Here is a 15,000-nt window from a genome sequence, read left to right as displayed (position 1 = left end):
TGACCAACGTTTCCCCAAAATGTTTGGTCCATTTGTCTTTTTGATTTGGACAGTTTCAGTCATATTATCTGGCTACAAAGGATTCAAAACCGTTATATGTGCGTGTGAACCCATCTTACGACAATAATGAGCTCTAAAGTTTAGTTAGGTTACACCACGTTTGTGTAATAGTGAATGGTGAAACGTGCAGATACCATAAAGGAATATCTCGTATCTTCACCTCCAAGGATAAACGTTGCCATGGTAACGAAGGAAACCGATGTAAACAAATGCATAGATTGTTTTTCTCACCTCATCCTCGAAGAAATCTTTATCAGGAACAAATACTTTCCCACATTAAGAGCTGGTTGGAAGTGTCATGAGCACAAATATCAGAGCGCATGCCGACATTACCGTTACAGTGACCCTGTACCCGTTCGGTTTCTCTGCGGCCGGAATTCGTATTTGTACTTCATGCTATACGTACTGCAAAGTGAACTTGGAAGGGGAAAAACAATAAGAAATGTGGAATAAAAGCTAGAACCGCGTTAACACATAAAAGCACTCATTAGTACTTACCTTCCAAACTTAGAGCGAAGGGCAATATACCGTTACAATGTAAGAATTATTGTCATGGTACGAACTGGCACTGTTTGTGTGTGTGTGTGTGTGTGTGTGTTTATATATATATATATATATATATATATAAATTATGTATACATAAGTGTATGTGTGGGTATGCATGATTGAATGTATCAGCAAGTAAATGCATGCACACACGCACGCAAGCACACACACACACACGCACATACATATATATACACACACACATATATGAATACATATATATACATATATATATATATATATATATATATACATACATATATATTCCGTTAAATTGATATACTCAAGCGGTCAGTCTAAATAAAGTAACCCTATATTTAGATATCTTCTCCTATTACCTTAACGTACGCATATACAGGAGAAAGGACAAGACAATGAAAACATCCCTGAGCATAATACAGGAGCCGAAAAGGTCCTCAACGCTTAGCAATGAAGGGGTGAGCCATAACGCAAAGGCCACAGGCTTTATATGGTGTACTCAGAAACGGTAGGTCTTCTCCATTCATAAGTTGGCCTTCTGCTTTACGTACTTAAGCAGGGAAGCTCGATAATGGCGTCTGTCTTCTCTGGCTATATAAGGGGTTGTAGAGTAATGCTAGTATTGTTATATATGACCTTATCGAGTCCGTTTTCCTTAACGATAGGTACTATGTTGCATTATTCTTTGTCTCTGGGTGTTAGATTAAATAAGATAAATAAATTGATTAAATTTGAGTTTGCAAAAATAATGAAAGCGTGCTAATTAATGTTGTTTTTGTGAAAGTTTATTTGTCAAATAGTTGCCACATACGGTACATGTATGTTTCATGATCTGTAAAATAAATTTTCCAAACGGCAGGCTCGTTTTGCACGTGTATATGGATAGTGTATATGCCTTTGTCTCTGGTAAGTACATGTACAGATATAGATAGATAGAACATATGCATGTGTAATTACGTAAATATAGCTGTATGAACCCACACACACACATATGTATATATATACACATACAAACACACACGTGTATATACACACACACACACACACATATATATATATAAGTATATATATATATGTATGTATGTGTATATATATATATACATATATATACACATATATACACACACACCAACAGACACAGACACACACGCACGCACATGCGCACACACACACACACACACACACACACACACACACACATATATATATAGACATATATATACATGTACATACATATACATAATAAATAAATGTATATAATACACACACACACACACACATACGTATATATATATATATATATATATATATACACACACATACACACACACAAGTATGTATATGTACTTCTGCATTCAACACACACATGCACCAGCAAGTGCAAGGGAGGCGGCCCGGGAGCCTCCCCGGCGCTCGCTGTGGCTGGCCTCTCGCGTGGCGAAAAAACAGCCGGGTGGGTCGTTGAACGCGCAGCCTCGCCCTGTCCAATCCCATGGCGGCAGACTTGTTGCTAGGACGTCATCAATATGCTATTTGTGTTTCAATGGTCGGTGTTATGCAGGTGAGAACGCAGAGCATACATCACGCTTTTAATGAAGTTATAAAAAAAAATGTTCTTGCTTGTGACGGGTTGGGATACTTGCCATGAAATGCGGTTTGTGTAGTATTTGTCTCGTCCTTGTTTTATCCTAATGACATCTTTGCATGTGTGTCTGTATATAAAGATTTTGCAGTCTCTTATGCGAATGTGATCATTACTGGGCTAATGAGTGATTTGTATTATAAATGTGAAATGTAAAATATATAATGAGAACAAAGTTGCGATCCTGTTGCAGTGCTAATAGTAACGCCAGTCATGTAACTTTTGGCTGTAGCAGGTAACAAGTTTTCTACATTACCAGCAGAACCCTGTGCATTGGGGAACTGAAATACCTGAAGGCACCTTTGTAATGGATATAACAGATACCTGACCACATACTCGTATCTTGAACACACTTCTTCAGCACACCTGGTACCTGCACACGCCTGCCTGCTGAATGTACATACCTGGTACTGGCAGACTATGGACGTGTCTTTGCTCCGCTCTAGACACACAAGACCCTGGATTTTACCTGCATCATTCCCTAACGCTTAGCCAAACATTTAATAGCCAATATCAAACTTGTGAATGAAAAATACATATGCAGATACATATATATATATGTATATTCATGCCACGATGCAAATGACAAATTTGAGAAACTGAAAGCATCAAAGTTCAGGGTCAGTTGTGAACTACGAAAGTATTTTGTACCTGGGCGTTTGCGATCTCTTGGCACACTCTAACATGCATGCTCCTGATGCATCTTAATCCCTAACTCCATTTGTTTCCTCCCACTTAAAAACTAAAATCTAAATGCACTCGTAAAAACAACTGCGGGCGAATAAAATTAACCGCAGAACAGACAAACAGATCTTACAACGAGAAAAACAGAAAAAAAAAAAAAAAAAATTAAAAACGTAGATAAAGCTGCCATTTGCTTTACACTTCAGCCACTTACAGATTACTGAAAATGAAATGAGGCATAATACGCTATCAGCAAAACATCTGTTTGAAGAGGATTAAGTTGTTCAGCGAAATGGTCACTGGGAGAGTGCGATATTATCATTACTGTTGCTGACTAAATATCAGGATCTGTAATTACTACTATAAAGAAATATTCGCAAAAAATCTTCATGACCTCTATAAAGATAAGTGGCAAATAATGATTACCATGTAACCATAATGATAATGATAATGCAATTATGGTAATCATTAGGATTAGAGCGAGTTTAATAGTATTACACGTGATAACGCTTGGTCAGTATATTATGAACATGATTATAGTAATATAAACAAAAATTATGAAAATGCGGGTATTTACGATAATAAGAACGATATTAGCAATAACCGTTAAGGTAATAACAAAATGGCAGAAGAAAAAAAAAAAACTAATAATAATAGAGACGAAAATACAATAATGATTATCATAAAGGTAATAATAATGGTATAAATAAAACTACAGATACCTAAAAAACATAAACTGATAACATCATTCACGGAAATAATAACGGCTGCAAGTGATATCAATAATAATGACTCTATTAAGTGTTCACATTCTTTCACTATTACCAATATCAACAGTAGTAGTTCTAATAGCCTGAACATATAACCTCGCTCTACCGCATGGCCAACGAATTAGCAGCCGCGGAGTATCCAATAATGACGCGGTTCAGTGGGTGAATGCAGCACGTGCTATGTGGGTATGCATGATCTTGGTTTCATACTGAATGTGGAGACCATCTGAAAAAGGTATTGAGCGCATGGGTAGTGGTAGTGGTGGGTGAATGAAAATATGTATTGTAATAATAGAAGTAGATAGTTATATGTTTATATATATGTATGCGTATATGTTTTGTTTACTGTAACCATATTGGTAGAAATAATAGTATTAATAGCGATAGTAATAAAAAAATTCAATTTTGACGATAATAAAACGGTGGTAGCAGTTGTAGTGGTAGTAGTAGTAGTAGTAGTAGTAATAGTGGTGGTGGTGTTGGCGGTAGTAGAAGTAGGAGTTGTAATAGGAGTAATAGTAGCAGTAGTAGTGATGGTTGTGGTGGCGTTAGTAGTGGTGGTGGTGGTGGTGGTGATGGCGATAGTGGTGGTTATGGTAGTAGTCGGAGTTGTTGTAGTAGTAGTAGTTGTAATAGTAGTCGTAGCAGTAGTAGTAGTTGTAATACTAGTAGTTATTGTATCTGTAATAAAGATGATTTTGAAAATTCAATAACTGTATTGATAAATAATAGCAACAATAACAGTACAAAAATAAAGATAAGAATAATACATATAAAACGATCATAGCAACAATAATACTATTTATAACACTGGCAACAATACAAATTAGTAATGATAATAGTGATTATATAAACTGTTATCATTATGATGATGGTGATAATATCAATCATGAAATAATAATAATCATAAAAATAATAACATTTTTAAATCCAATAGTAATAACAGGAAAAATAATCATGATAACTAGCATAACATTGTAAGAGCAATAGCCACAAGCACAATTATAAAAAATACTACTACTAACAATGTTGATTGATATAATTGCAATTACGGTATAATACCGGCAATTACAGTGATGACAGAATGACAATAGTGATCACATTTAATGATATTAATAATGATGATAACAACAATTATGATGATGATGATGATGATAACAACAATAATAATGATAATGACAATGATGTTAACAATAACAATGAAATCATTATTAGAAAACGTAAACATTATGATAGTAACGACTAAAAAGGATAATATGAACAAATATAATAATAATGACCATAACGATATCAACAATTAACAATTAGTATGCCAATAATATTAAGAGTAATGATGCTAATGATATATGGCAACAAAAACGAACACGTGGCAATAGCACAAAATATGATGATGATAGATAGTATAAATAATAATAATACAAAATACGAATAATAAGGATAATGATTGAATAATAATGATGATGTTAATAATAAAAAAAAATAATGGTAATAATGATGATGATAATGATAATGATATTAATAATAATAACAATAACAATAATAAGCACAGCATCAACAATAATAATAATAACAACAATGGTAATAAGGATGATGAAGATAATGATAATAATAATAACACATTAGAGGAATTCAATGGCAAGATTTAAATATATATATATATATATTGGAAATCATAATGATAATAACACTACTTCTGATATTTATAGTAAAATCACAAGCAAGATGGAAATAAATGAGTGTGATAATAGCTAGAAAATCATTAACGGTACTGCAAACTGTCAGTGATTAATTATCATATTAACGATATTCATTAAAGTACCATAATACAAAATCACGTACGCTGGCTTAAGATACCGATTTGAACTATACGAAAACTAAACTAAGCTAATAATTCTTAAAACTTTAATAATGAAATAAATTAATCAAAAAACTTTTTTTTTATCTTGCACTCTACAAGCATTAACAATAACACGATTGTCATATTATCAGTCATAGCCCTTTATTATAACCTCAGATGAATGAGTCCCATGTAATAAAATTACTCATAACTGATGCAATGATAGCAACGATGAAAAGCGTAAATATTAATTGAATTTCGAGCCTAATGAGTTATGGTAATTCTTACCGTCCCTTTAAATAAGAACTCTCATGCGAAATCATTTACCGGTAACCTAAAAAAACAATGCGTAATAGAATATTCGTATAAATTCATAATAAATCAATGTTAATATGTTAAAAAGGACTCTTATCACGAGGCACTGCGTATTGTGATTTCTTCTTCAATTCGAGGAAATTAATACCCCATCGATGACATTACTATAAACGTTATATCGTTATGTGCCAGTGACAGATAGCAACAATAACTGTCAGACGCTGCTAATATCGTAAAAGGAAGAGTTAGGATTTGTAGATAAGGGAGATCTCACGCGAAGTCTTGGCGAATTCGAGTCCAGACCTTTATTACATTTTCAAACTTGGCGGTCGCTCTGCATTCGTATCGACCGCTGGATGCATGTGAGGCGAGGTTGCACCTAAGCCTCTAGCAAATCACACCTCCAATCAACGCCGTATTCTCCATCTCGTTATTCATTTCATGCAAAATTTCCGAGCTTGGAAGAATAAGGGATTTATTCCCAATGTCCCCTGAGAGTCTGACGTGTGGATATTTCATATTAACTATATAAATGAGCGTTATTTGGCATACTGCATGCGTGGGACAGGTAGAAAAGTTGTAAACAAGACCTAATAATACTTTACTATGTGCAAAGTAAAGTCTTCTAAATATATGCTTTCACCACTTCTTCTTTATAGAGGAATATGTATGATTGTGCGCAAAAAATACAGCAATGTCTTAAATATTAAACAAAACACAGAAAAGAATGTGTCATCAATTCACCATAGAGAAAACTTCAAAAGAAATATTCGAAGTTAAGGGTACGATTACTAGCTATATCTATAGGATCGAAGTCCTCAATTTTAAAACTTTAGTAGAATCTAATACCAAATAAAAAATAATATAGAGGATCGAAAGCCATGTACACGAGCGGATTCCGTCGTCTATAGGCTTTCCTCCGAGTCCGAGCACATTGTTGGAACCTCAACTAACAAAGACGCAATGAGTTCATTGACCGTCTCGAAAACATGTCATGAGTGGCTTTAGTGCGACTTTTGTGATATTTTCAGCGCCTCCGCTTAAAATACTGGGCGCATGTAGATTTAAGGTAAGTCGGCATGTTGTTAAAGTTTCATAGAATAAGTTAGAAGGGAAGGAATGCCGTAGAGAGGTAGGGGGAAGTGTTTACAAACAAAAAGGTGTCAGTGTTTATTTGGGTTGAATGCGTCACCGAGAAGGAGAAACGCAGAATGTGAGGGCGATGCCAGTTTCGCAACAACCAATTTCAATTAAACGTCGCCAGGTTGCACATTGGTCATCTCCTGAAAACAGTTGTGCACAAAGCATATTAGTGGGAGGAGAGAGAGGTTTACAGGGGAGTTGGGGGGAGAGAGAAGCGGGAGGGAGGGAAATTATTGATTAAGTTGGCCGTGTAAGTGGGCCTGCTGCTGCTGCCTGCCACAGCCAGCCAGCCAGCCGCTCCCCCGCTACCAGGCCTACCCTGCAACGCGCTGCAACACCATGCATCACACAGGTAGATTTCCGCCGTTCGCATTCTTGGTTTTGTGTCTGGAGCATGTCAGAGTGTATAGTGAAGGTGACAAGATAGTAGTTTGTCGAAGTTTAGTGCATATAATGGAGGAAATAGGCCTATAATACGAGAATGGAGGGATGGCTCTCACTGGTTGGAGTGGTGGCTATTGATTTTTAGGCATGTTGCATCCCTGGCGAGGCTCAGAACAAAGGGGAGGCTGAATGGTCCCTGGTCCTGCACAAACCATGTAGGACTGGGTGGAGAAGTATGTGCTCAGCACAACAGTGCATTATCAACATAGGCTTTCTCAAAGGTGAGTTGAGTTTTACCTTCCATAGGTTCTTGAAAACATGGCACATGATCATAAGTTGGATAGGCCTGTCATGTTGCCTCCTCTTAGCATAGGCTTATTGTGTTGCTAGGCCCAACACTAGGCCTAGCCTTTACTTGGAATTATGATACCTTTAGGAATTGGAAGAGGGTTTCTGTGGTAGAGTGTGAGTGACACATGGTTATATTACTGTAAACAAAAGAATGCAAATGCCTCCAAAGGATAATTCAGGCTTTAAGAAGAGTGTGATGAATTTGATGACTCTGTCTTATTTGAATATAGAGTTAGAATAAAAAGTTTTCAGAGAAGTTTGACAGTCTTATGGATGGTTTTTCAAACTTTATAAACACTGTAAGGTGGAATGACAGTTCATAGTGACATGGTTCTGTAAGATGTAATAATTAATGTATTATGGATGAGACATTATAAAAGAATTCCTTTTCCGCTGTCTGAATAGTGTTTATTGTATAGGACTTTGGGTCAGCTTTGGATCGGAATGTTGAAAAAAAGGTTTTGAAGAAGCCCTAAGATGGACTTGAGTGATATTTGTATGGGATCCTGGAAGAACAGACTTTGTAACTAAGGGACATTGACTTGGTCTAGAGAACTAAGGGGATGGCACTTTCAGAGATTAGGTTATCAGTAATTTTCGTACAATTATTTTACTCTTAATAGTTTGTAGTGCTTATGCTTGGTAAATTTCTCAGTACTACTTGAAATTTGTTCATTACCTTATGTAGTGCCATTGTCAGTGATGAATAATACTAATTTTATTCCAGGTATAGAGATGTATATGATATTATATATTTCTTTGATCTAGTGAATAGTGTTTTTTTTAGATGATAGTTGATCTAAGTGGAAACAGATACAGCACTTCAAGAGTCTAGTTAGGAGTATTAGCATGTTAACTTTATAAATTTTATGAAACTCCTTTTCTGCTTTTCAAGATTTAAATGTAATAATCTAAATTGTGCTTTACTAATATTAAGTAAAATATGGGATATTTGATGCTGGAAATTATGGTCTGGAGAATGTAGCTAAATATTGTTATGATCTGGTGAAAGGTAGCTAAATATCATCATGATTAGAAATGCTTAGGATACTGAGAATAAAAGGTACTATGGTACTGTTAACTTGTATGCCTGAGATTTGAGCATATAATTTTTTTTGAACCTGAATAGTATTATTTTGGACACTGAATTTTTTTCCCTCATAGCCCATAATGTGGTGTTTGTTTGATTCCATTTGTCATGATTAATTGTAATTAAGATTTTTTAACTTTTTAGATCTTAAAAATAAAGTTAATCTTATGCAAAAGTAAACACCATTTGATTACTCACATTTGAAAGAAACAAGCTAAGCATACCTAATATCAAGAGTATTATAGTGTAAGTATATAGATAGTTGTTACTAGATAAGGTTGTAGTTGGCTAACTATTCTTTCATAGTAATTAAGTGACATTAGGGAAATCAGTAGTAGCCAGCATATGGACCCAAAGCCAGGCAGATGAGGCACTGCTGAACGAACATCTTTGGTATATAGATAGATTTTAGATAGTATGTTACTGATATATCTTGTATTCTATATCTCAAAATAAAGAGGAAATGCAGAGAAAGATTTAGAATTTGTCCTAAGTAGTATGAAGAAGGAAGAAACTCAGATAATTTTGAGCAAGGATTGTGTGACCTTGGTTTAGAAAGGGCTGTAGAATGGCCTTGGCTTGTGTCATCTTGAGAGACATAGTGGGGATGTTTGCAGGTGTGCCATAGAGGAAGATCCCTAGTTCACGAATGGGTCGTATTGTTAATATATATGTATTATCCTTTTGTGTGTAACTTATATACATAGACATTTGATACGTTGTGACTTTCTCATCTTAGAGAAGGAAATGAATAATGGATAGAACTTCTGGAATTGAAGAGTGCCAGCTTTGATAAGATAGAGTGAAATGAAACTTTAAATTGCATAGAAATTATATGTTTTACTAAAACTTGCATAACTTTTCTGTCTTAGAGTTAATGTAATTATCTTTGAATTTATTTAATTGAATAGTTGATTATTAAAAGTAAGAGGACAATGCTAGGGTATAGGAAGAGGATTTAAGTGTTTTGCCATTGCTAGGAAGAGAGATATATTTTTTTTTGCATGATGTATATATGTCTCCACTCATTTTAGTTTATAATTCAGTGACAGGGAAGGCATATAAGCAGGTTCTAATTAAAGATCATGATGCTGAAACATATGTAAGCTAAAAGTTTGAAGGCTTATGTTGTAAATTGAATAGTTATAGTTTTGCTACCCTGAAGTTAAAAGTGAAGTATAGTATTTCTTTAATTTTTTCATAGAAACTCTAATGTGCTCACATATTATTGATAAGTATGTAGGTATGCATATGTATAGATATAGGTGTGACATAACTAGAGAAGGAAAACAAGCTGCTTTAAAGGTATAAGAAAAGTCTCATGTATAGTACACTGCCGTTGCACCAACTTTTATGCTTTCTGCTTGCTTTAAACAATGAATCAAAGAATCTGCCATTCATGCGCTTGCTAAATAAAAGAAAGCAAGTGCCACGGTCACTTACACCACACAGTTGAGTAATTTTATATTTGCTGTAAGAACCTTATTGATTTTAGAAGCATTACTTAGGATGCAGGTGTTTCACTTTTTATATTGTGTGTCTTTGAACAGCTTTCATTCCTACAAGTAATTCCCAATGGATTTTGATTCTGATATTAGTTCTTTTGATAATTGTGTTTTGTGATGCACAGTTAGAAGCCCACTGCAATGTTTAAGCCTAGTATGTATTAAACCCGATTTAGAACATTCTATGATAATTAAGGATGTAATTTGCATATATTTCCATAATTTAGCATTTTTAATATAGTGAACTAATATTTTCGTAGGTCTTTCTTTTTTACTTTGTTTTATATACATCCACTAAATATTATACCTTATTAAGACTCAAGACTTAATGTGAAAAGAAATTGGAGGGATGGTGTATTCAAATTTGAGATAAGTGAATGTGCTTTAGAATTAGTCTGTGATTTTAAAAACTTAGGTAATATGTAGTATTTAAATCTGAGAATGTAACCATTCATAGTCCACCCTGATTGAGTTCCTTCCAGCACACCAGTCTTTGTCACCTGTAATACACCCTCACCACAGACCCAGCGCTTATATATAGGATTTTTCAGGTTTTTAGTTAATGTATATTCCCATATAGTCTAGTCTAGCTGTAACTTCTACTCACAGCATTTTTACATATACTCTTATCAGTACTGTTATTGAAAATAATTTTTTGTTTTGATTTAATAGTATTAGTCGTCCCTTATAGTGGATGTTCTGGGAAGAGTTAGCAAGGGAATAGTGCAAAGGAGTAAGAAGATTATTGTGTAAATTTAAGTTGTACTTTTGCAGAATGCAAGAAAAGATTATTGAGGCAGTGATTCTGGGGCCTAGCAAAGTCAGCATGCCGTTTAGTGTCATGTCATGTTAATGCACGTTATCTTCAATGACAATTTATGATGACTCTAGGTTTTCTGTTATGGAAAAGTAGGTAGAACAGGTGTCTGGATTTATTTTAGATTAGAATGGTGTTTCTCTTGAGATTAAGATAAGATACTTGTGTATTTTGCTTTTGTCTGATTATATTTTTATGTGAGTGGAATGTCAGATAAGTGAGTTAGTCTGTGGGTTATGCTTGATGTATCACAAGTTTTTTGTGATAGGTTTTGAAACTGATCAAGAGCTTATTTAACTTGATGTCTGCTATGTGATTGTCAAGCAGTAGCATTTGAAATTCAGATGTCACAGGGTAGAGTCGGTGTGCCTGAATAATGTGGAATATGAAGTTTACTGTAGTATTTCTTTCCAGCAAATTGAGTTGCTATAAGGAAAGTGAATATATGATATAACTTTTAGCATTAAAGTTTAATAGAACATTAATTATCATCAGAGTATGGAAAGAATTTTCCAAGAAGAACAGGTTACTTTAAATTAAGAATAGGAATAGATGGGGGGAGCTTTAAAAAAACGGGAATCCTATGGAATCCAAAAATGGTGTGTGGCAGATTTCTCAGGTGAAAGTGACAAAAGGGGTAGAAAGCTGTTACTCTGGATTTTGTCAAAGGGAGGAAAACAAACCTGTGGGGGGTGGGGAAGTTATACACCTGATCATGCACATGACTGTATGCTTTGTGATAGCAAGAATGAAATCAAAACTGCAGTTTACCTGACTTTGACTTGTTGAGCCAGAGGGTATGTTTCTACATGCCATGTCCGCTCTGATTTTAGTGTATTAATTTTGATAATGCAAAACAAAACTACCATTGATAGTGCAATTAACCAGCACCTGGGAAATTACTGCTTTTGTTTGGGTTGAAATATGCTTGGACAGTGCTGAGTACGGCTAGTCTTGTGTAACATTTTACATAGAGCAGCAATACGTAATCATGTGATGAAAGGGCTTTAGATAAAGAAATGGTTTGGTAGAAATTCGTAAAATTTAGGATACTTTTTGAAAAATATCAATGACTCAGACTTACAAACATGATATGACATGACATGACTTGATTAGATAATATTACTTTTTTGTTATTGATAATGATTGGTATGGACTTGTTAGTGCCAGTGTGCTTATGAGTTGTTTTGACGCGAGATTTTATCATGGCAAAAATCTAATGAAAATATAATTCATGAGCCATGAGTACCCTATGATTATCTCTTATCTTATCAGCAAGGACATGGTCACCACAAAATCAGATATGTAGTATTTACGATTCGGAAAGGGTCCAACTCTTGAATGGAGGATTGTGTGAATCTATGGCTAATCAGCAATAGACTTTTTATTCAAATCATACAATAAAAGAGAGGAAATAAATATTTACATATGTAGATAGATAGGTAGATGGAATTATACGATATATAATTTGTATTTATTTTTATTTTTGTGAAGGTGTGAGTTGGGAAGCTTTCTGCTTTATAGATTGTTATTTGACTAGAATGATGGAATTGGTCTGTGATTGATATATTTTTGAGTCTTTTGCATATATTATTTATTTGGTAATAGTACGAGGAAGAACATTTTCTGCATCTGTCTTGTAAGCTAGCTAAAGAAGAAGAGAGGTTCAAGTAAATCCTCTAGTTTTTATAGAAAGTTTGAAAAACATACAGCTTCGGCAGATGGCAATCACCATTTTATCAATTTTATCAGTGATGGTTGTTTACACGTACGCAGTAGCAGCAAAACAGTCAATGAGAAGGATTACGCCACACAGATAAGCGATGGATGGGCTGTTCTTCAGGAGTTGATCACCTGCCTAAGGTTTAATATGTAGTATGATTATCATGTGTCATGGTCTTACCCATTGTCCTTTTCAGGCAAAACTTTTATACGACTTACAGACGTTGAGTCGATATTAAAGTAATAGTCATAAGACTTCTATTAGAAGCTTGTGTGATATTCTAGTGTTTACAAGTCCTCCCTTCATTTTTTTTTCGGAACAGTAGTAAGCAGCACATGATCGCCATGGGTAGTGACCAACACTTTTGCCTGCGGTGGAACAACTTTCACAGCAACATAGCCACGTCGTTTGAGCACCTCCGAGATCATGAGGACTTCGTGGACGTGACGCTGGCATGTGAGGGGCGCAGTCTGAAGGCTCACAAGGTGGTCCTCTCAGCCTGCTCACCCTACTTCAGAAATTTGCTCAAGGTTGGTAATAGTGGTTGTCCTGAATCTCTCTCTCTCTCTCTCTCTCTCTCTCTCTCTCTCTCTCTCTCTCTCTCTCTCTCTCTCTCTCTCTCTCTCTCTCTCTCTCTCTCTCTCTCTCTCTCTCTCTCTCTCTCTCTCCCCCACATCCCTCCCCTCCCCTTCCCTTCCCCTTCCCTTCCCTTCCCTTCCCTTCCCTTCCCTTCCCTTCCCTTCCCTTCCCTTCCCTTCCCTTCCCTTCCCTTCCCTTCCCTTCCCTTCATGTGCCACTCTCTCTCTCTCTCTTCTCTCTCTCATCATCGTCCTCTCTCTCTCTCTCTCTCTCTCACTCTCTCTCTCTCTTCTCTCTCTCTCTCTCTCTCTCTCTCTCTCTCTCGTGCCTCTCTCTCTCTCTCTGTGCCACTCTCTCTCTCTCTGTGCCACTCTCTCTCTCTCTGTGCCACTCTCTCTCTCTCTGTGCCACTCTCTCTCTCTCTGTGCCACTCTCTCTCTCTCTGTGTCACTCTCTCTCTCTCTGTGCCACTCTCTCTCTCTCTGTCCACTCTCTCTCGTCTCTGTGCCACTCTCTTCTCTCTCTCATCTCTCTCTCTCTCCTCTCTCTATCTCTCTCTCTCACTCTCCTCTCTCCCTCTCTCTCTCTGTGCCACTCTCTCTCTCTCCCTCTCTCTCTCTGTGCACTCTCTCTCCCTCTGTGCCACTCTCTCTCCTCTCCACATCCTCTCTCTCTCTTCTCAATCTTTCCTCTTCATCTCTTCTCTCTCTTTCTCGTCTCTCTTCCCCTCTCGTCTCTCTCTCTCTCTCTTCTGTGCCACTCTCTCATCTGTCCACTCTCTCCTTTCTTGCCACTCTCCTCTCTATGCCACCCTCTCCCTCTGTGCCAATCTCTCTCCTCTCCTCGCTCCACTCGCTCTCTCCCTCACTTCTCCGTCCTTCTCTTTCTCTCTCCTTCTACCTCCTCATCTCTCTCAATCTCCTCTCTTCTCCTCTCCTCTCTCTCATCTCTCTCTCTCTCTCATCCTCTCTCCTCTTGGCACTCTCTCTCTCTCTGGCCACTCTCTCTCTATAATTCTCCTGTGCCACTCTCTCTCTCTTCTCTTCTCTCTCTCTCTGTGCCACTCTAACTCTCTGTGCCATTTTTCTCTTCCTCTTCTCATCCATCTCTCTCTTCTCTCCCTCTCTCTTCCTACTCTCTCTCCTTCTCTCAACTCTCTCTCTCTCTCATCTCTCCACTCTCTCTCTCTTGTCCATCTCTCCTCTCTCTCTCCTCTTCTCTCTCTCTCTTCTCCTCTCTCCCTCTCTCTCCTCTCTCCCCTTTCTCTCTCTCTCTCTCTCCTCTCTCTCTCTCTCTCTCATCTCTCTCTCTGTCTCCTCTCTCTCTCTCTCCACTTCTCTCTCTCTCTCTCTCTCACTCTCTCTCTCTCCTCTCTCTCATCCTCTCTCTCTCTCTCTCTTCTCTCTCCTCTCTCTCTCTCTCTCTCTCCTTCCTCCTCTCTCTCTCTCTCTCTCTCTCTCTCTCTCATCTCTCTCTCTCATCTCTCTCTCTCTGCCCTCTCTTCGTCTCTCTCTCTCTTCCTCTCCATCTCCTCTCTCTCTCTCTGTGCCACTCTCTCTCTCTCTCTCTCTGCCT

The 15,000-nt window shown here is 36.7% G+C and overlaps 1 protein-coding gene across 8 annotated transcripts in view; it reads left to right on the top strand.

Annotated features, from left to right (window-relative positions):
• Positions 1-6,797: 6,797 nt before the first annotated feature.
• Positions 6,798-15,000, top strand: part of LOC125029988 (broad-complex core protein isoforms 1/2/3/4/5-like) — an 82,381-nt gene continuing 74,178 nt past the window's right edge. For 5 of the 8 annotated variants that reach the window (XM_047620230.1, XM_047620256.1, XM_047620247.1 and 2 more), the window contains exons 1-2: positions 6,798-6,902; positions 13,172-13,376. In XM_047620230.1, coding sequence (XP_047476186.1) covers positions 13,182-13,376 — 195 coding nt within the window. In that variant the 5' untranslated portion in view covers positions 6,798-6,902; positions 13,172-13,181. Of the gene's footprint in view, positions 6,903-7,191; positions 7,329-13,168; positions 13,377-15,000 lie in introns of those variants that run through there. The other 3 variants (XM_047620204.1, XM_047620213.1, XM_047620222.1) reach the window with 3 other exon arrangements.

This window comes from Penaeus chinensis, chromosome 2 (genome assembly GCF_019202785.1).
Source record: "Penaeus chinensis breed Huanghai No. 1 chromosome 2, ASM1920278v2, whole genome shotgun sequence".
Lineage (NCBI taxonomy): Eukaryota > Metazoa > Arthropoda > Malacostraca > Decapoda > Penaeidae > Penaeus > Penaeus chinensis.
This window is presented reverse-complemented; position numbering and strand designations above follow the sequence as displayed.